The sequence below is a fragment of the Ochlerotatus camptorhynchus genome, unplaced genomic scaffold, assembly GCF_037179485.1.
Source record: "Ochlerotatus camptorhynchus isolate MF236.1 unplaced genomic scaffold, CSIRO-AGI_Acam_v1.1 ptg000008l, whole genome shotgun sequence".
Taxonomy (NCBI): domain Eukaryota; kingdom Metazoa; phylum Arthropoda; class Insecta; order Diptera; family Culicidae; genus Ochlerotatus; species Ochlerotatus camptorhynchus.
In genome coordinates this window covers 931235-952281 of record NW_027040500.1, presented here as the reverse complement: position 1 = coordinate 952281, position 21047 = coordinate 931235, and the positions used below count along the sequence as shown (strand labels likewise).

The window sequence follows — 21047 nt, the reverse complement described above, 5'->3', positions numbered from 1 at the left end:
AACTTCTCTTAAGGTTCCGAGAGATTTCCTGACCGTCGTAGGTCATCAAAGTAGTTCACAGGATTTTCCTGAAACTTGTAAGACTTTCCCGAAGTTTGTAGAACTTGCATGAAGTTCGAAGGCTTTTTTATTGAACATGTTGTACAGGTACTTTAAAGTAGTTACGCGTCGGCACTGCTTAAGTCTGCTATCAACTAAGCACAAATCATACATGTAATTGATTCGAGAAAAAATTAAATTAAAAATAAATACAAAATATATTTACTAAATTCTCAGGATAAATTTTGTTCATCAATTTTTAGTTGTGTGAAAGATTTAGCTTGAACAAAATGGTTAGTTTTGACCTGATTATAAAAAGAAACTTTGACATACATAAAATTTAAAACCTATTTAAATTATACAAACAAGATTATTTCTATAAAGAGCTTTGAGTGGGTTGGTTTATTTCCTTTAAATAAAAAATCGTCTACTACTTGCAGACTTCATCAGTGCCAAGTACTTAACACCAGTACTCAGTCAGTGTTGAGTACTTGGCACTGATGAAGTCTGCAAGTAGTAGACGAAATACGCGTATCTGTCAAAGGATAAGCAATTATAACGGAATTTAAAGGAAATAAACCAACCCACTCAAAGCTCTTCATAAAGGAATTCCGTTAAGAGGTTCGACAAATTTAAAGGGAAGATTATTTCCCTGGTGGACCCGGTTTTTCCTGGTGAAAATAAATTCCCGACTTTTTCCCGGTTTTCCTGGTTTTCTTGGTTTTCCTGGTTCACTTGCCACCCTGACATTTCCATCTTTCTTGAATTGGGGCCTCCCTTAGCTCAGTCGGCAGCTACAAAGCAAGACCATGCTGAAGGTGGCTGGGTTCGAATCCAGGTCCGGTCTCGACTTCCCTGGGCATAGAGTATGATTGAACTTGTCACACAATTATACTAAAAATGCAAAAATGGTACCTGGCATGGAAAGATCTCAATTAATAACTGTAGAAGTGCATCTACACTAAGTTGAGAGCACGCAATAAGCTAATATGCGATAAGCAATAAGCTTGCAATGCGAAGAAGAAGAAAAAGAACCTTTCTTGAATTGTTGCCAAATTGACCGTAACAACAACAGGCTTATTGGTCATTGCCATAGCAACCACATTTTTTTTAGCGTTTGGACGACTAGAACCAAAGTTAGAGTGGTATAAATGAAATTTAAAATGCTTTTATAGTAATTTCCATACAAATTTCAATCTATTTGAGCGACCTCTACACCACTATGGATCGAACTGGAGGCTGGTGTATAAGAAATCTAACACTTTATTCCAAATGATGCACCCTAATGTTCAGTATGCCCAGTGGTATGTTTCTTTGTCTGTGATTGTACATTTGTAAATATTAAATTTTAAATCACAACACTTCTAATGAGTGTGTGTGTGTGTGTGCCGCCATTTTGAAATTATGTCAAACATTTTACACTGCAAAACCAGCAACTAATTTTATCATTTTACAAGTTTCGAGAACAGCTAATGATATGTTCTCTATATAGAATATAAATAAACGTCAAACATTTGTATCAAGACGTTGTTCACAACTTGGTAAATAATATATGATGATAGTTTGCCGATTGATGCTCGAATGGAAACGATATGATATGAAATAGCCATGGTCATGAACGTAAATCGGTAGGTAGGTACAAAAATGTATTGGTAAAGAGTAAGTGGAAAGACACTTCAAAACGATTGTAGAACAATACTCGAAATATAATAACTGCTAGGTCGTATCAGTCACCAGGAAGCGGTGTTGTAGGCAGAGCTGTCCTCGTGCATGGCGTGTTGCAAAAATATAAATGATAAGCGAGGCGATCGATTTTTATGCCACCAAGGACAAGGTCATGAATTGTTTGCTGTTGCACTTTTGCTGCCAGGGGTGACGATAGTTATTTGCGTTCATGTTGAATTGATATACTGTGGGTCCGAGAGAGTTTGTAAATACGTTTTAGGCAGGTTCACTACTGCTCATTTAAATTAATTAATTTGCTGTTATAATCCTATTTCATAAAGCTTGAAAACAAGGCTTAAGTTACGTGTTTAGTGTACACGAAAATTAAACAATGCAACAGCTGGGGCTCTAAAAGACCTAAAATTCAGATACCGTAAATCGAAAAAGCTTTGGAAACCTATATTTCTTAAATGAATAATTATCTTTTCCAAGTAAACGCATGTTTTAATTGCTTATATCGTCAAGCAGTTTTAAGAAGAACTTCTTCCAATGATTTCAAGAAAGTGAAGCAATAAATTCCTGAGTTCTTGGACTATATTTTCTCGAGGATCTAGAAGAAATTTTTGCAAATTATCACTTCACCGCAAAGTTCGAGTGGTAGGAAACGTAATTTTAAACTGCTCAAACGATATGATCCATTGAAATGGTTTGTATTATATTTACTTATTGCTTATTTGTGATATTCCATCAATGTTTTGCTATCTGTTAATTTGATACAAGCAATATAAAGAACACAGTAGACTCTGCTATGGTAGATTTTTTAATTTCACTGTCAAGTCTCGTGTTCAAGTTAAACCAAACTTCAACTCTAGCCAGACTGTAGACTATTACATGCTCTAAGGCTAACTTGATGAAATTTTTCTAGTCGATAATAATCACAAGATTTCATAACTGGTTATAATTGAAAAAGGTAGAAGTGAGAAATTTTGATTGAAATATTATATATATAGTGTTCGGGCCAACTTCTACTAGACATAGAATTAAGTGAGTTTTGTTACAAACAATGAACAATTTATTATCGGTTCCGTAAAGCTAATGAACTAGATAAAAAAAAGCGAGACATTTTCTGGAGATAGAGTACTTCTCGCATACAAATTTCCAAAATTTATCTCCATAGTTCGATATTCTCCCTAACTCGATGGCCCCTTCAACATCGAGTAAGGCAGAGTTGGCTGTATACAAATATTGAAAAGATTGTCAAATTCATAGGTTATAGCATTTTTAAATACTTGGATTATGTTAGCTCATGAAATTTTAGCATGCTAGGTCAAATACACACATTTAGAAAAAATCTTGATTGATACCAAACATTTTGATTTTTTAAGTATTCCATTTGTTAACTTTTGGCCCAAACCGGATAATGTGATTGAAATGAGATCGTTAGGTCGTTAAGTAAAACGGGGTATCTTTGATAATTTGGGTAACTTTGATAGAAGAAAATAATGGTAAAATATACTCTCTGTACCATTTCCGAATTGGAAACATAGGTTCCATTTTTTTTGTTTAGGGTATTACGTTTGATATCGTATAGTTCTTATATAGTTTGTTTAACACATTTTCCAAATATATTAAAAAAGAATCTGATTGAAAAGGTACTTAAACAATCACTTAACAAATGTATCTACGATACAGCCATAAAACATGCAATGTTGTATTTTTATGGCTTATGATGTTTCTGATTACATACTCATTCAAAATTTCATATTTCTTGAATGAAATTGTTTGAGATTCACGCATGTTTTTTTCACATTCATCGAGTATCATCTAAGTAACCACAAAACTTAAAACTTATGTTCGATCAGTAAACAAAAAAAAAATAGCACGAATGCAATAGTTTCCGTTAAACATATTTAGTTAAAAATCCTAGGATCCTTATTACTTGTTTTAAATAAATAATATTTGAAAAAAATTACTTGTTGTGAAAAGTATTAAGAATACAGCGCTTTCCCGATTTTGTCAGCTCCCGATTTTGTCTACCCCTGATTTTGTCAGCCTGCAGATTTCACAAAACTTTTCAGTTTTTATCGAAGTGTGCCCTGCTTCTACACGGACGTTAAAATTTTCCGGTTGTCAAATTATTCGTCTATGTTTTTTCTTCGCGTTTTTTCTAGAGAAGTTCGCAAGTGCAGACTTTTATGGCCGAGCTAAGGATAATTTCAGGTCGGTATCATCGATACTGAAACCGGGGCAGTGTACTTTTACTTTTGAGGGTCTTCACTATTGTACGTGAAGCAGTGTTGTGAAATTCGTTTTTTTTTTCATTTTGGGAGTATTTCCCAAGCAACCAAGAAGTGACCGCAATGAGCCAGCACGTGTCCAAGACGGATTTCGAGTGGTGTTACACCGAGGAATTGCACGCCAGTCGAAGGAAGATTATTCTGCAAAAGTATCCGCAGATCAAGAAGTTTTTCGGTTATGATCCGCGGTTCAAGTTTGTGGCTGGTGCCATGGTGCTATCGCAGTTTGCGATGTTGTTCATAGTGAAAGACCAATCGTGGAAGATGATTTTCCTGGTGGCATATTTATTTGGAGGGGTGATTAATCGTTCGCTAGAGCTCGCCTGTCACGAGATTGCTCACAATCTGGTTTTTGGACATGCAAGACCGATGGCAAACCGGCTGTTTGGATTTTTCTGCAACCTCCCGATCGGAGGAGCGGATGCATCCAACGAAACTTTTAAGCGCAAAAGAATTATTACCAACAAAGGAGAAAATTCGGTAAGATCATTCCATTGCATTATTTTATGATTCTTCAATATTGTACAAATATTACACATTACACACAACTACAAATAGTAACTCGCAGCGTTTGGTACGGTAGGTCCACGCATCCATCCACCCCTGTAGATTCAAGAAATGTTCCCATTCATTTCCAAGAATCATCTTTGCGGCAAATACAACGCAGTAGACCTGGCCGTATTGATGTTTATATCATATCTCAGATATGCTGGAAACATCACTTAGACAAGAAAAATGATTAGACCTCATCTAACCTAATCATTTTCCAGGATGCTTTCTCGTACTGGCTGCGTTTGTATTAGATTAGATTAGATTATATGAATTCTCAAACTTTTTGCTCTTATCCTTAGTTGAAATGTGATTATTAGGGAAAGTGGGAGTAAAATTGGCATACGGGGTAAAGTGAACAATTAATGATATTAAGTGCTTATTCATTCAAATATCAGTCAATTCAACGCACAGGTCTTTCAACCAATGTACCTTTTATATTTTAATTCATCTACATGAATATAATTTGAATGATTCCGTTTAAAAGGTTAATTGTTAATTTTGCTCCCTGTTCCCCTACTAGAAATTATTAGTTTTGAATTGCTGTTTACTGAAAAAAAAAATATTTTTACCACAGGAAACCTATACTTCATTATATACTGTTACTACAAATTAATCCTTGAAAATAAAATAAAGATCATTACATATTTCAAAAAATGCATTATGCATAAAAGTTTTGATTGACTTTAAATTTTCAAGGGGTTTAGTTATATCAAATTCTCGAATTAGTCTGAGATAAATAACATCGTCAATTGAAAGGGGCGATGTTTCAGCCCAGTCAGCCCTATCAGCTTTTGTTTTGACCGCCCATGTAGCTTCCACGGTAACTTTTCCCTACTCGACAGTACTGTTTATTTACGGTTTGCGATCGAAGGACTGTCACAATTTTACTCACAAATGCTCATAGGCCCTTTTCAATTGTTGCTCAAACTATACAAACTATACCAACTGCTAGAGGACTACCCTACCTGATTGTGTTGTTAGCCTACATTTAACAGCTTAGCCAATTATTTGAGCATCCTAGGCATTTTTTGTACCCCTAAAACATATCAACAAATAAAAAATACAAAAAAACATATTTTGAGAAAAAATAGTTTTTAAGATTTTATTTTAAATTAAAAATAAAAGTTGGGTAATTTTTTTAGAGAGCATATTTTTTTCAAATTTTATTATCTATTATCTGCAATACTGCCCAAAACATCAAAGGCCCTTTTTAAAAATAAGGCTGGATTCAAAATGGTGATATGAAGATGCAAAACGGCAAAGTCGGTCATAAGGAACGTTTCTGCAAATTTTCAACCAAATAAAAAAATACAAAAATAAACCGATTTGCAATACAACAGTATTCCTAGTTTAAAGGTCCAAGAAATTGATTGCTCTTATATACCGCAGACGGTGGGAAATGCCCGTTTTAAACCAATTTCCCTATATTTTTGATTTTTTGTTGAATATTTGTAAATTTCCATATAATGCAAATTGATGCAGTTGATGAACAGTACATTGATGACTCGATTTTGTGAGCCCCTTTTTGAAAATCTTTTCTAATGTTCTACGAAGCCCATGTGCATTTTCAGTGGTTGTAAGTATAAACATCCATCTTGAAGTTGAATGAAAAAGGTTAGCAATTAAGGATTTGTGAAATTATTGTAAGATAAAAGTCTGACGAAATTGGGTCATTGCTGTATTATTAAATTTAGTTGCTAGAACTCTAGTCTCTCAACTCTTTGTGCTATAATGCTTTGTGTCAATCATATCTTGTAAGGTCAGTGGCGTGGTTCACGTCCAGTATTAGTTTAATAATCACTGATAAATTCACTTTTTACTAAATTGCCGTGGATTCGATAAGTATGCTAAAGTAACTACAGCCAACTTTATTTCAATCACTGTTCAGTTCTTGAAAAATATCGGATCCTTCTACGAAAGCATAATTGTAAATAACCGCAATCAGTCGGTTAACATATTTTGCGCTTTTATTTCTGTGCTTTTGATCTTTCCAACGTTTAAATTCAGCGCATATCCACAACTTCAGTGCTATTCACAAACTACGTTGACCATTTCTGAGAGATTTTAGACAACCACCCCTTCCTTCGTAGGCAATCATCCATACATTTTTGAAAATAAATATATACACTCAAAAGCCCCCACCCCATACAGTGTCACGTGGTTCATGAACAGCCTCCACATTTATTTTGATTAATTACTTTCTAATCAATATAACACTTTATTCCCAGACGAGCAAATTTCTAACCCGAATAACTTCTAGATCGGACCACGAATCGAACTCTAGTTGATTTGGCTCTCTACTATAACCACCTAGTTGCTATCAATGAATCAGAGAGCTGATAGATTATGTATTTATGAAATCCAGTACTCACCGGAAACGCCTTGGCCCTGAACTTCACAAGCGGGGACACTTTGCTCATGCTGTCCGCCGCACTCTTTTGTCTCTTCCAACTAGGAGCTAAATATTTGCGTTCGCTCGGGTGATTATCGCGTGTCTTATCAGTGCACGCTCGATAGCTATTTTACAGCCGCATGGCTCAAGTGGCACCACTTGCAGCAAATCACAATGATGTACACCATAATGGCCATAATCTTCACACACTTAAATCTTCGAAAGTACCAAAGACGAAAGACCAATTCAGCCTGAAGGGTGATTTCTCTGGAGTGACACTTAAACCGGGAATTGATGGGAAAGAAACGTGAGAGACACGCGACTGCACAGCACATCTACTACGATGAGGAACCGAGTGCGGTGTCCATTTCCGGTGCCATCAACCATCGTACTACCGACGATGAGCGATTGTTCAGGTCATTTTTTCCCATTTCGGAGAAGCACGCCGCCGGCCGACTAGGGAATGTAGTGGAACTGTGTACACATATCGCTCAGTGAGAATAAGGCATTTGTTTAGTCTCTGTTTTTGTGTTTTTTTAATACTCATATACTCGGCACTTTGGTGTTTTTACAAACAGAACGATATATAATGACTTTTCGATAATAGACTCGGCGGGTTGTTTGAACACATGACAACTGGGTAATTGTTGTAGTAGATGTTCTTACGAGGGAAAGAGAGTAGAATTTTGCATTCTATTGCACCATAGTACGAGTGATTTCAATACGTAACGGAGTGTTTATCGAACGAAATCGTATTTACAATATTGACACATTTCTTCGTACTATTTCTAGTTGGATACCATGCAAAAATGAAAAACATAACCTCTCGAGCAACCCGAGACAGGGTATGAATGGTAGAGCCTAAATTTTGATATTATTTTTTCAAAGGAATTTAGGGGTTTTCCCAACTGATAGCCGAATGTTGTTACTAAAATCGAACTTTTGCCAGCATCATTCAATGAACTCTGACGCACTTCACCTTAAACTGATAGCAAATGCATTTATCAAGGCTCTATACTTGGACAGTTATTATCTTTGTGATTCAATCCCAATCTCGTCCCATTGTTATGTCATATTACTTGGGTTGACTAGTTATTATTACATTCGCAATCACAATTCACACAAAAGATATCGGTTCTATCTCGAAACCACTTGATTGAATAAAAATACATCCAGATTTCTAGGTATGTTACGTACCCTGGTAAATCTAAGCAGCGTCCGCATTTATTCGAAGATTATCTCTACGTCTAGGGTGTAGCCAGGCTTTAGAATTGAGGTGGGTGGGGTTGCAACCTTTTTTTTAAGATGAAGTATTAGACCAGAAGCCAACAGGCTAAGATTAGGTCGAAGATGTCACTAGATGAGTAATTTAATCGAAATTGAAATTTGCATGGTGACCATTTAGATAAACATTTAAATTAAACATACTATCGAATGGGATTCAGCAGAAAGCATCACTAAGTTCAAAGAGTAATTACAAAGACAGCCAAATTTGTCTAAATTTAAACTAGGTGCCTTGAAAATTAGTATAGAAATGTTTACAGTGTTTTTGTTTTTCAATGTTCTCATCAATTTTTAAATAATCAATTCCCTTCCCTGAGTTTTTTTTCAGAATTTTTCTGAAATGAATTTTAGAATCTCTCCGAAATGCCCTTGAAATTTTCTTTACATTTCTTCCAAGAATTTAGTCAAACTTGCTTTCATAATTCTATTTTCTAATCGCTAGAATTCTACATGAAATATCAAATACAATTCTCCTGAGATAAGTCTTGAAATTGTGTTCAAAATTCTCTATATTCTTATCTACATTATCCCTGGAATTCATTCTTCACCTCAGATAAGTCTTGACATTATGCTAAGAATTCTCTACATTCTTCTCAAAATTTGCCTTGAAAGGTTATTAAAAAAAGAATCTAATCTCAAAATGTGATTTTTCTTCTCAGTATTCCCTTGGAACTCTCTTGAGAAGCCAATTGAAATTCTTCTTCTTTCCTTTATTTAACGTCGGTCGCTGTTCCGCAATCTAGTGCTAATCACCGACGGACACCGATTGCCATCCATTGACGGCAATCGAATGTGCAGGAAGGCAGCTGAAATTATTTTTGGATTTTCCTTGGAATTTGTCCTCAGAATTCAATTCCCTCTGAATTTTCTTAGGATTATGATTCGAACTCTCTAGAAATTCTACTCAGAACAAGAATTTATTATGAAATTACCAGGAATTCTTTTCACTATCGTCATGGAATTTTCCTCAGATCTAACAAATTTGGAACAAAATTTCAAGTTAAGCAAAAGTTCGTTTTGAGGTTTTCGACTTCTGTGTAAAATAAAACTCAATGTTTAGGCACTTGTTTGGATAGTCTTTAAAAGCCAGACTTTCCCTAAGAAATTCACATAAATTGGTGGTGCTCTCGAAGAATTATAGGCAAAAGTTTGTTTCGGTATGATAAATTATAGCATATAATTTAATTATACATTGAAGTGAATCCCGGGCAAATCAAATGAGAACGACTTCACCGTGAGAGAAATTTATCACTTCACTTCGTATTCATCGTGACGTGAAATCTGTAATAAGGGTCCTACTCTAGCTGCACGATGTCGACGATTCTGACGAAAGCAGTTTATAGCCAATTGATAACACCTTTTGCGGCAAATTTAGCCAGCATTGTGCCAAAATACGTTCCAATCTCATCAGATAAATGCGTATCAAGTGCTATTGGGAAATATATAGCCACTTGCAATTAAATCCGTCTCCAGATTGTCTATAGGCGACAACAAAGCAATTCATCATTGCTAAAATGGTTTAAATAAGATTGGCGCTTTTGGCACGCTTATCGTCTCATAGAACGGCATTATTGAATTTACCAGTTTCGGGTGGATACGATAATATTTAATCTGGTGATAAAGGAGGTAGGTCATTGTTCTTTTTTTACTTATAATCAAGCTTAATTTTAAGATAAATTTGGTATAAAATCATGACGTAATAATGCATGTTCTTCTGAGTTATAACCACCACGCACAGTAGTTGATGTTCAGTCCATGTCATTCTATTAAACCACTAAAAACTGTTAACTAGGGTGTTTCATTTTGAAAACAGTACAATCATATAGGCCACCCGTTCAGTTTGATTCATAAACGAAAAATATGAGCCTGTGCAAAGATTTATGAAAGTTTAAGCGTTGCGCCAATGGTTTGAAGTTTGTTTGAAGATTATGGCGAATTAGTATAAGATTTTTTAATTTCACTACTATTGCTCTATAGTTGGTTCAAATTGTCTTTTGTATCTCTTGATAATAATTTTAAAATATAACTTTATTGTCATAAAATAAGGTAATAATGAAGGGTACACACATATTTGACGTTTTCCTGACGAAACATGTACCAGGCAATTTAATCATCCTTTCCATGCCTCATGCTAAGAGTTACCTTGTTTATTAATTTATTTGATAAGGCTCAATCGAATTAACTTCACAGAAAAAAAAAATCATACTGGAGAACCGTATTAGGGGGTGTTCATAAACCACGGAGCACTTTAAAGGAAGAGGGGGTTAGCGAATGTCTACTGTCCATACAAATTACTAAATATATATATTGTCGATTTTATCGCATAGAGGTCTGAAATCTCATCTACGTTGCTAATGAACGTAGGATTAGTTTCATCATCACGGTTTAAAAAAATGAGAGTTATTATTACAAAAAAAGTAATTTTAGGATTAAACCCGCCTGAACAACAGCATGTACTGTCTTATTCATGAAACCAATTTCATTCGATTCCTGACAGTTTTACCTGTAATAACGATTATAATTGATCAAGTTGCTACAGCTATACAAATCAATCATCTTTCCTTATCTAGACTTTTGGTCTTCCATTTTATTCGTGGCCAGTGCAACACAAATATCGAGATTAAAGCGCTTGCAGAATAAAATGATGCGATTGATTTTGAGATGTAATAGTTTCACTTCCTTGACTATGGTGTTCTTTTTTAAGGTGTTAACGGTAGTTAACGTGACCAGTGAGTTTTTTGCCTCAGAAAAATTCTCTTGACCTAGGCAGAGATTGAACCGTTGGTGGAAATAGCAAAGATAATCATGAAAAACCTTTTCAGAAATCTAAGACATTTTCAAACAAACAAATATTTTTTGAAAAAATTTCCATCGTTGTTTTTCCTTGATTTTAATTTGCAAATTTTCCACCACTGTGATATATTTCTAGGAAAACTAATATCAGATTATATTTGTTGATAATTTCCTTTTTAATTGACGTATAATCAACCCCTTAGTAATTGTTTTAGCCATTAACGCTGCCCTCGCTAGCATAGGAGGGGGGGGGGGATAAAAAATAAAACATTCGAAATTCGTTTTACATCACATCTAAACCACATATTTCAAGCGTTTACATAACTTTTTAGCCTTTGCTTTTGTATTATACTTCTTTGAAGTCGTGATTTTTGACAATAATGCATAACTGAAGCCATGAATGTTGACTTTAGTATGTGTAACACTCGGGTTATCAACAAGACATTTCAGCATAAGTTTTTGTATCCTTTTGACGAAGGACATTGGTAATAATGTAGATGAGTAGGATCAATGCAACTGATTTTTTGATTTTTATGAATTCCGGGAAAACCATCAAGCGGAATACTACAAACGTAATAGTTCTTTAAAAAACGTTCTGTTTTCGATAGTTTCCTCCTTATTCAAATATAACATGGCAGAACAGGAAACCCAAATTGATATGAAAATACCTACTTTGTGAATTTAAACTCAGTTTCTCAAAAATTGTGCGGATGGATTCAGGAAGGTCTATTCAACAAAATTCAAGCCTAATATTTCGAGGAAGGAGCCAGAATCCATCTTGGCTGAACATAAAGAGCATTTTATCAAAAATACGTGCTTTTGTCAATTTAAACCTGAATTCAGCAAGGTCCATTCAATAAAATACAAGCTTATGTTTCAAAAATATGAGCCAAAATGCAATTTGACGAACCAAAAAACCAAATTTCTATGAAATTTCTATTTCTATAAAATCCAATTCAAAAGAAGGCGCCGAAACTCAACTTGGTTGAATAGGAAACACAAATTTTTATAAAAATACGTACTTTTGAGAATTTGAACCCAGTTTTCTAAAAACTTGTGCATACTTTAAAAAATGTACCATCACGTATAGATTCAGCAAGGTCCACTCTATAAAATCCAAGTCTATTTTTAAATTGTCGGAGCCGAAATTCAACTTGGCAGAACAGGAAACCCAAACTTCCATCAAAATACGTATTTTTGTGAATTTAAACACGGTTTTCACAAAAACTCAAAAATTCAACCCTGACGTATGGATTCAGCAAGGTCCATTATAGAAAATCCAAGTCTATTTTTAAAATATTGGAGCCGAAATTCAACTTGGCAGAACAGAAAATCAAAGTTTCTATGAAAATACGTACTTTTGTTAAATTGAACTCGGTGTTCACACAAATTGAGAAATTCAACCCTCACGTATGGTTTCAGCAAATTATATTCTTTAAAATTCAAGCCTAGTTTTGAAAGATAGGAGCCAAAATTCAGTTCGAAAAAACAGAAAAATCAAATTTCTATGAACATACCTACTTTTGTGAAACTGAAGCCGAACCAGCTGAAAGCCTCCTTAACAATGAAACCCTAACCTAACCTTCTTTTGTGAATATTACCCAGGTTGGTCCTTCACGTATGGATTCAGCTGGTTCCATTCTATAAAATCCAAGCACAAATTTCAAACGATAGAATTGAAACCCAATCTGGTTTTAAAAAAAATCTACCATCAGGTATGAACACACGAAAGTCCATTCTATAAAATCCAAGCCTATTTTTCAAAGGACGGAGCCAAAATCCAGCTTGGCTGATCAAGATACTCAAATTTCTATAAAAAATATGTACTTTTGTGGATATAAACCCTGTTTTTTAAACAATTGTGTATGCTTAAAAATCAGGTATGAACAAACGAAGGTCCATTTTTTAAAATCTCAGCCTAATTTTCAAAGGATATGAATCTCACAAGAACAAATAAGGGGTCTAGGAGAGCGGAATCTTTGTTGAAAGTTAGTTAAATAGCTTCAGGAAAGCTCAGACTAACATTAAATATGATTCAATCACTCAATAGAAAAGTTTGGACTCCCTAAGGAAGGTATTGAACCACTTCAGAAAAGGTTGGACTCCATTTGGAAACTTTAAACTAAAAACTACAAGGGACAGCCCTATGGGATTGTACGCAATGGTGACGTGGTCTTACAAAATCAATCTTATTTTCTAACTGCAGCAGAAGCTTGCATTTTATGTAGGAATAGGACTTTGAGCAGGTTCTCTCGTTTTATACTCTTTAGTATGATGTGCTTGACATAGATGGCTCACAGCGACTCATGAAGAGCTACTGATTCCGATCAATAGCGGTGTGCCTTCTTCCTCCTTCTATGGATGCTCATGTGGACTGCAGCTCGCTGCTTACGGGGAGTCGTTGTGTACTGGAGAACACCACCACTCACCACGCGTTGATTGAATACACACCATTTTGTGAGACCGGATGAAATTCAACTTTGAAGTCTGTGTTAGGGAAATCGCTTTTCGCAGGGAATCGGTGATAATTTTAACTATCATAGTTACCGTTACACATTCGTGCAATTTTCAATAGTGACATTTTGAAAAATAATGAAGTCCTAAATTTAACAGATGCGTAGAAATATTTCTGATAGATTAGTGATAAAATTATTGAAATTGTTCCAGGGGCAGCTGAGTTATTAACGTTCAAAATCTTTCATAATTTTGCTACATGTTCCATTTCCGGTTTTCACAAAGTATACCCCCATACAGAGATCACAGACGTAGTCCTACGTCAAAAGGTGTCGGTTCACTTCGGAAACATCTCTACCAGGGTTACTTCCACTCACTTGCTATAAAAAAATGTGTTTCCGAATTATGAAAACATTAGATGTGATAATGATAATTAGTACTTGTAAGTTACAAGAAGAGGTTGTGAAGTATGTGTTTGACACATTAAACCTGTCAAAATTGCTTTCAGTGCGTCACAATCAGCGATTTAACGATTCGTGAGCGCTCACTCAGAGTGAACGCTCGCGAATCATAAGATCGCCGATTGTGATGCTCTGAAAGCGAAATTGACAGGTTTTATGAGTTAAACACATCCTTTACACCCTTTTCTTGTTACTTACAAGTACAGCATATCATTATATCATCTAATGATCTCATAATTTAGAAAACCATTGTTTTATAGCAAGTGAGTGGAAGCAACCCTGATCTCTACACTTTTAGGAAAGCTAAACAAGATTGTGTCCTTGACAAATGCCAAGTTAACAAAAATCTAGGGCTCACTTAGGAAACTGTCAAACGCGTCCAGACAAGTTTGGATCCCGTTCGAAAAAAATTGAGATGAACAAGCCTACGGCTAAAAATCTCCTAAATAAAGAAAGAAAAAAAAAGTTCGGAAAAAGTTGAATCAATGCAGGAAACCTTGGATTCATTTAGGAAAGAGATTTAATCAGTTAATGTGGTCTCACTCCATACAATGCGAAACCAATTATTTAAAGCTTAGGTTCGGGATATGTTGGATCACTTCAGGAAAGCTTTGACAACTTTAAAAAAAGATTGAATAACATAACAGAAAGGTTTAGACTCAGTTAGAAAAGTGTTGATGAGTTATTCGACTCAGTTTTGAATCTGCTTTGAATTATGAATTTCCTGAATCGTTTCTGATTTGGTCTCACTTCTAAAAATTTTTAACCAATTTTGAAAAGATTGGATTTAGCTCGGAAATTGTTTAACCACATTAGAAAAGAATTGATTCATTAAGTAACAATGTCGGATAACGAACAAGACGAAAATGAGCGCAGCAAACAAGGGGGGTCAATCAGATTGTAAGCGGCTTACCTAGTGAGCTGCCAAGCAAGATTAGGAATGAGTTCGATAAAATCCGTTTTCAACAAGGCTGATCCGATTTCAAAGACCTGTTATGCCGTACCGGTCTAGTACCGATTTAAGTAAAAATTCTGTAAAAGAACAAGGTGATATTCTACAACATAATAAAATCTAGCAAAGCGAATATCCATACCCAAATGAAATAGCGATGCTCGAAAAATAAATGTACACTGATTTTTTTTTAATTTCCCCCTCTGTTATATTCCAAAATTTAAAGGGTGGGGCGTTGACAAAAGAAAAACTTGAGATTTGTTCCAGCCTTATTTGGTATTTTTTTAAGAATACTAATTGTATAATGTAAACAAATTAAAAGGAAGAGTCTCACCCAAATCAAAGATAGTATTCATCGAAATGAAGTTTAAATAGATAAAACTAGAAAGAACAACCTCACCAAATCAGTCCAAGTGAACCCGTAGCAAGCAGTCCTGTCACGTTTGGTGTAGCAGTTCCGAACATAGACGGTCCGCCTTACGGTGATCATACGCTCTGGCCGGATGTGTTCGATTGCTCTAAATGTAAGTGACCAAGTATCAGGCTCAGCACTGTAACATAACGAGTTCGATGAAGGTTCCTCCTCACTTTCAAAACGTCAACGGCAAGCCGCAGGGACGCAGAGCCAGTATAGTTCGGGGTATGGATCAGCAACCGAAAATATATGTAATAAAAAAATATCCGGAGAGAAAACGAACGTCCTTAAAGTCAATTTTACCCTGTTTCACAATGATTACTGAGTTATGAAATTTTAAAGAACGTAATGTCCGTGAAAATCCCAAAACGTCAAATAAAATTTTCCGGGAAGAGTATTCACTCTAAATTTTTGGAACTTGTATATTCTATAGTAAAAAAAAACAACCATTTTATAACTTAATAACTTTTTGAGATAACGGGTTCATGTCTTCTACCGTATGCGTGATAATGTTTGCACCATCGTACAAATAAGGTTCCCGTTTCACCTGTGCATATAATGCCTTGGTTTTCTTTGCATGCACGTAACCTATTGCTCATACCGTAGTAGGCTGTGTATAAAAGAAAATGTATTACTTAGTTTGACAGTTGCACCATGACGAAGTTGCAGCGTATTCGTGATTTGTCCCACGCACAAATGTCGCAAAAAGACAACTATCCGCGAAGGTGGCCACAGGTCATCCGAGGTCAGCTCGGGTTCCAAGGGTTATCGCTGCTATCAAAAGGAAGATTCGGGTGAATCCAGTGCGTTCAATAAGGAAAATGGCAAAGGAACACGGGATCAGTGAAGATCGTAAAGGAAGATTGCGGGGCGAAGTAGAGGGCACGGAAAAAACTCGCATAATTACCAACCGCATCCGGGAGCTACGAGTCGAACGATGCAAGAAAATCTTGAACTTCTTAAGCGAAAACATGCGGTAATCCTGTTCTATGACGAGAGCATGTTTACCGTCGATCCCGTATCAAATTCCAGAACCAACCGGTATATTAGTTCTCTTCCGGTAAAATACGTTGCCGACGAGCACATGTATCTGACCAAGCATCCTGCTAGCGTTAAAGTGTTTGGATTGGTGGCTTTCGATGGCAAAAAATGGACCCGGTGTTCATTCCAGAAGATGACAATGTCTACACAGGCCAAGGCCTGTTTTAAACGCCACCCGACTACAGCAAGCTCCCTTTAAATAAAAAAAAAAACTCGAAAACAAAATTTTTGAGATTTTTTTATTTTACATTGCTCAATGGTGCAAACATTATCACGCATACGGTAACACGTTGTAGAAATATGAATTTTAGGATATGTTACTCAATACAGCATATTTCAATTCTCATAAGACTATCTATAACTAGTTTTCTATAGTTATTTAGAATTTTATGTTTTCAGTGTGTTTTACATGTTTCAAATAACATCAAAATATGCATCTTTTCTGAAGAAACTAACTATTTATATTAACATCAATGAGGCATACAGTAAATTCAATGTTAAAAATGAATAAAATGGTCGTATTCAAAAGCATAAGCATGAAAAATATTGAAATTGGGACTATTCAGGTACATTTTTTTAATGTTCATTTACTCATACTCGCTATTTGCCTTTTTCTCATAAAATTCATGTTACTGAGTTTATAAATAGGGTGTAACACTAATATGGGATCATGTAGGACCTATTCCTGTCTTACGAGTCCAAAAAATGAAGACAAAAAGCTACATCCAAAATTTATGCTGCAATTCACTGCTCACGAGTTAAATTACGACTGATGTAAAGTAAAATTCTCGAGGCTGCAACTTTGAAACACACATATAGTTACTTCATAAAAAAAAACTGCATTTTTCAAAATCTTTATGAAAAATGTGTTTCAGTTACGGGAACCTTAACGCCTTCGTGTCAGGGTTGCTTCCACTCACTTGTTATAAAAGCATATTTTTCGGAATTATGCAATCATTAGATGATATAATGATATGCTGTACTTGTAAGTAATGAGAAGACGGTTTAATGTATGTGTTTGACTCATAAAACCTGTCAATTTTGCTTTCAGAGCGTCACAATAAGCGATCTTATGATTCGTGAGCGTTCACTCAGAGTGAGCACTCACGAGTCGTAAAATTGCTGTTTGTGACGCACTGAAAGCAATATTGACAGATTTTATGTGTCAAACACATACTTCACGTCCTCATCTTGTAACTTACAAGCACTAATTAGCACTATACCATCTCATGATTTCATAATTCTGAAAAAAAAAAATTATAGCAAGTGAGTGCAAGGAGCCCTGCTCGTGATGAAAACAGATTTTTTGAAAATAAATGCTTTTATTTGAACATAAATATAATCTTAGTTACACGAACTGTTATTTGAGAATAAGGTAGAACATTTAGTAAATGGCGATGTATAAAGTTACAAAAAAAAATTAACCGAGAATATTATTCATGCTTATGCTTTAAGCAATGGCCAATTTATTGATGTTAAGAGTTTAAGAGGTTGTGTATGTTTCTGATGATTGGCGATACCCAGCGTTCTGTTAGAGAGCAAAACTCTTAGACTCCCACTACACTACAGCACCACTTACCTCCTTAGTATTGAATCCCAGGAAAGACAGCTTCCTTACGTTGTTATCTCTTCGGCTCATTGTTTCTCAAACAGCATGAATCCTGCTTATTCTGAAGCGATACACTCACGAAATTTTCAAAATACGCAATTTAAATCACAACTCACACTTTAGTGTTTTCTTCAATGACTCACAGATATCGGAAAATCTGAAAATAAAAACAGAGAAAAGAAAGACTGGTATTAAATACTACGTTCACCAGGATTTAAACTGCTGTGCACCTTTGGCTCTAACAAAACGTAACGATGATTAGCAACCACGCACGCACACGAAGAAACGAGATGAACAAAATTGAACAATCACCGACCAGCGCGCAATCGTTACTGGCACCTGACAATAGGAAACCAACTTCCAACGGTTAAGGCTTTCAGTTATCGCAATGTTCAAAAATAAAAATTAAAATTGAAAAAAAAAATCAAAGGGTGTCAACGAACGACTTGATTATCTCAACGGTCACGAGGGGCTTACATTGAATGATAAACTCATGCGCTGAAACACACGCGTTCGGAAATCAGTATTTTATCATCGATGCCAACACTAACTACACTTGAGCGGTGACGGTAATGATAAAGTTGAAACAGTAGCTCTTGTAAGTTTCGTTATCTCCTTCGATAGGAAGCCGACTGGGCCCCAGAACTCGGGAGCAGTACGTACTTGTAGAATTGAACTTTTAGCTCGCGAAAGCAGTGTGCCGGTGGTATTTATTGCTATTTTATCTTGCGATCAGTACCGATTCATATGTCGCAGCTTTTCGTTTACAGAGTCTATGGGTAAACATTTAAAGCAACCCATTTATCGAGATGTTTGTCTTGTGAAATAAAAAACAAACTGTTTTACAAAATGCAAAAACAACAACTGATAAGAAGTTCGGGGTGATATTACGTATGAATTACTGAGCAAATATTTGCTACCAAAATCTATCGCGTTTTACATTCACTGGGATTTATTCACGTGAAATTCGGCTGCTGTTAACTGGACAATTATTGATTTAAGAAACTTAAAGTAGGGTTTGGATATAATTTTGGATCTACTAGGCACAACCTAACATGCTTAGCCTCTCTTTTTCGAGCGGATTTTTAACCAAAATTGAATGTTTCTAATGGCTTCTGAATTACCTTTCCACAGGTACTCTAAGATTGCATAAAGAGTCAACAATTGTTGAGATATTGTTAAACACCTAACACTACTTCTTGATTTCAAATTCGTACTACGAGTTTAAATTCTGTACAAACGCATTGGCGAAATGAAAAAGAAAATTCGATTGGAGTGCATCTTTTGTTATTGAAAAAAAAACTGTGTAAACATTCTTACTTTATGTTGTAGCTTTTAAATTAAAGTATCGCATCAAACATATAATTAACTCGTTTAATCGTTTTTGATCTATTTTAAGTTCATTATGCTTAATAAATAATTAAGATTTGCAAATTAAACATAATTCCTTTAACTACAAGGGAACTTTTATGAGAATCCCATTTAAAAGACTTCAAAGACCTTCAAAACGCATCGTAGAACTTTATAGACATTCATTGAACTGCGGTGAAGTTCTGAAAACATTCTAGAAGTGCAGCAATTCAGGGAATTCAGCTATTTTTATGAAAGCCCAGCAAACTTTCAGTTAACAGTTGCAACTCTAGATAATTTTGCAGAATTTAGTAGTTTTGTAGAAATTGAGAAAAATGAGTGAAAATTAGCTAAGTTGTAAGTTATGTAGCGAATTTTATAGAAAATCAAGGAACTATGCTGAAGTTAAGTGATTTTTTTATTCTCATTAGAGATAATCAGAGGGCATCTTTGAAATTCAGGAAATTTATGATAAATTCGAAAAATTTCGGAGAGAATAAATTTAGAGAAAATCGAAGAAATTGGGGGTGCTTTGTAGAAATTAATGAAAACTTCATGTTGAAGCTTCTGGAATGAGCTCTCAGACAGTACGTGATCGGAAAACACAGAATAAATGATGGCTTCGGCATCCATTGACTGTTTTCGGCAACCAAACTTTAAACGATAATTTCGCTGTATTTTCTCACCAAAACACCTCGCTACATGTACTTAAACGATTCCTTAGTCTTCTAGCTTCAGTCTGATTACATTTTTACGACTGAGCAAACCTGTTATGTCAGGTTCTTCTTCAAATGAAAAATGCGCAGTACAAAATACGAACGTAATTTCATTTGTATAACTTGACTTGAAAGATCGTCGGTCGTATTTATGACGTCAGGGGTACGGTCGCTTTAGAGCGGCCACATTTGCTTACTGAGCAGACCGTGGGTTAGAACCAAAACCAAAGGTTCTTTGTGCAAATTTAGCTAGATCTGGTCAATCACGGAGTATCAACTACTGAATTGTATGCTTGTCAATGCTCATGCTGCTCATGCTGCTCATGCTACCAATGCTACCGACGCCAGGGAAGCAGTTTCCACACCTGGACCCTACCTATCGACCCATCAACTCATGAACCAGGACCAACGGCTTTACTTCCCTTCCGAAGGAAGGCGTGAGAGATGTTTTACTTCAGAACATCCCGGTGGTTTCGACTGGGATTGAACCCAGGCCTGCTGGGGTGAGCGGTAATCACGCTTACAACTACACCACCGGCGCCGCTATTCTGCTCCTGCTCAATTTGGAAATTCCGTAGAAATTCTGGAAATTTTGAAGAACTTCAGGGCACTTTGAAGAAATGTATCAACCTTCATAAGAATGATAGGAAAAAATGAAGCACCACCAAAGCCATGTTGCGTACGTACTGCTATCACTCTGTTTTACGTCCTTTTTTCATTTTTTCATTTTTCATCTAATTTTTTTTTTTTTTCATTCATCATTTTGTTGCTTACAGGCCGTCAACTTAGGGCAGAGATTCGTCCGGTACCCCTCAATCTTGCAAAAAAAAACACTTGTTCTTAATCCCGTCATAAATCAAATTTTCTCTTCCAATTAAGGAAATGAGGCGATGCAAATTGTTCACGTTCATATACACACACATCTTATCCACTAGTATGCATGTCAAGGTGCAGTTTGACAGAGAATCTCTCCCGGACGACATGCTTCACGTTTTTATATTTCCACAATGCCAACGCTAGATCACAA

The 21047-nt window shown here is 35.6% G+C and overlaps 1 protein-coding gene across 4 annotated transcripts in view; it reads right to left on the bottom strand.

Moving 5' to 3' along the window:
- The window catches only part of Ae2 (Anion exchanger 2), a 204962-nt gene that overhangs the window by 131606 nt on the left and 52309 nt on the right, over window positions 1-21047 (bottom strand). For 3 of the 4 annotated variants that reach the window (XM_065218251.1, XM_065218281.1, XM_065218291.1), the window contains exon 2: window positions 17925-18111. In XM_065218251.1, coding sequence (XP_065074323.1) covers window positions 17925-17984 — 60 coding nt within the window. In that variant the 5' untranslated portion in view covers window positions 17985-18111. Of the gene's footprint in view, window positions 1-6925; window positions 7152-17924; window positions 18112-21047 lie in introns of those variants that run through there. The other variant, XM_065218259.1, reaches the window with a different exon arrangement.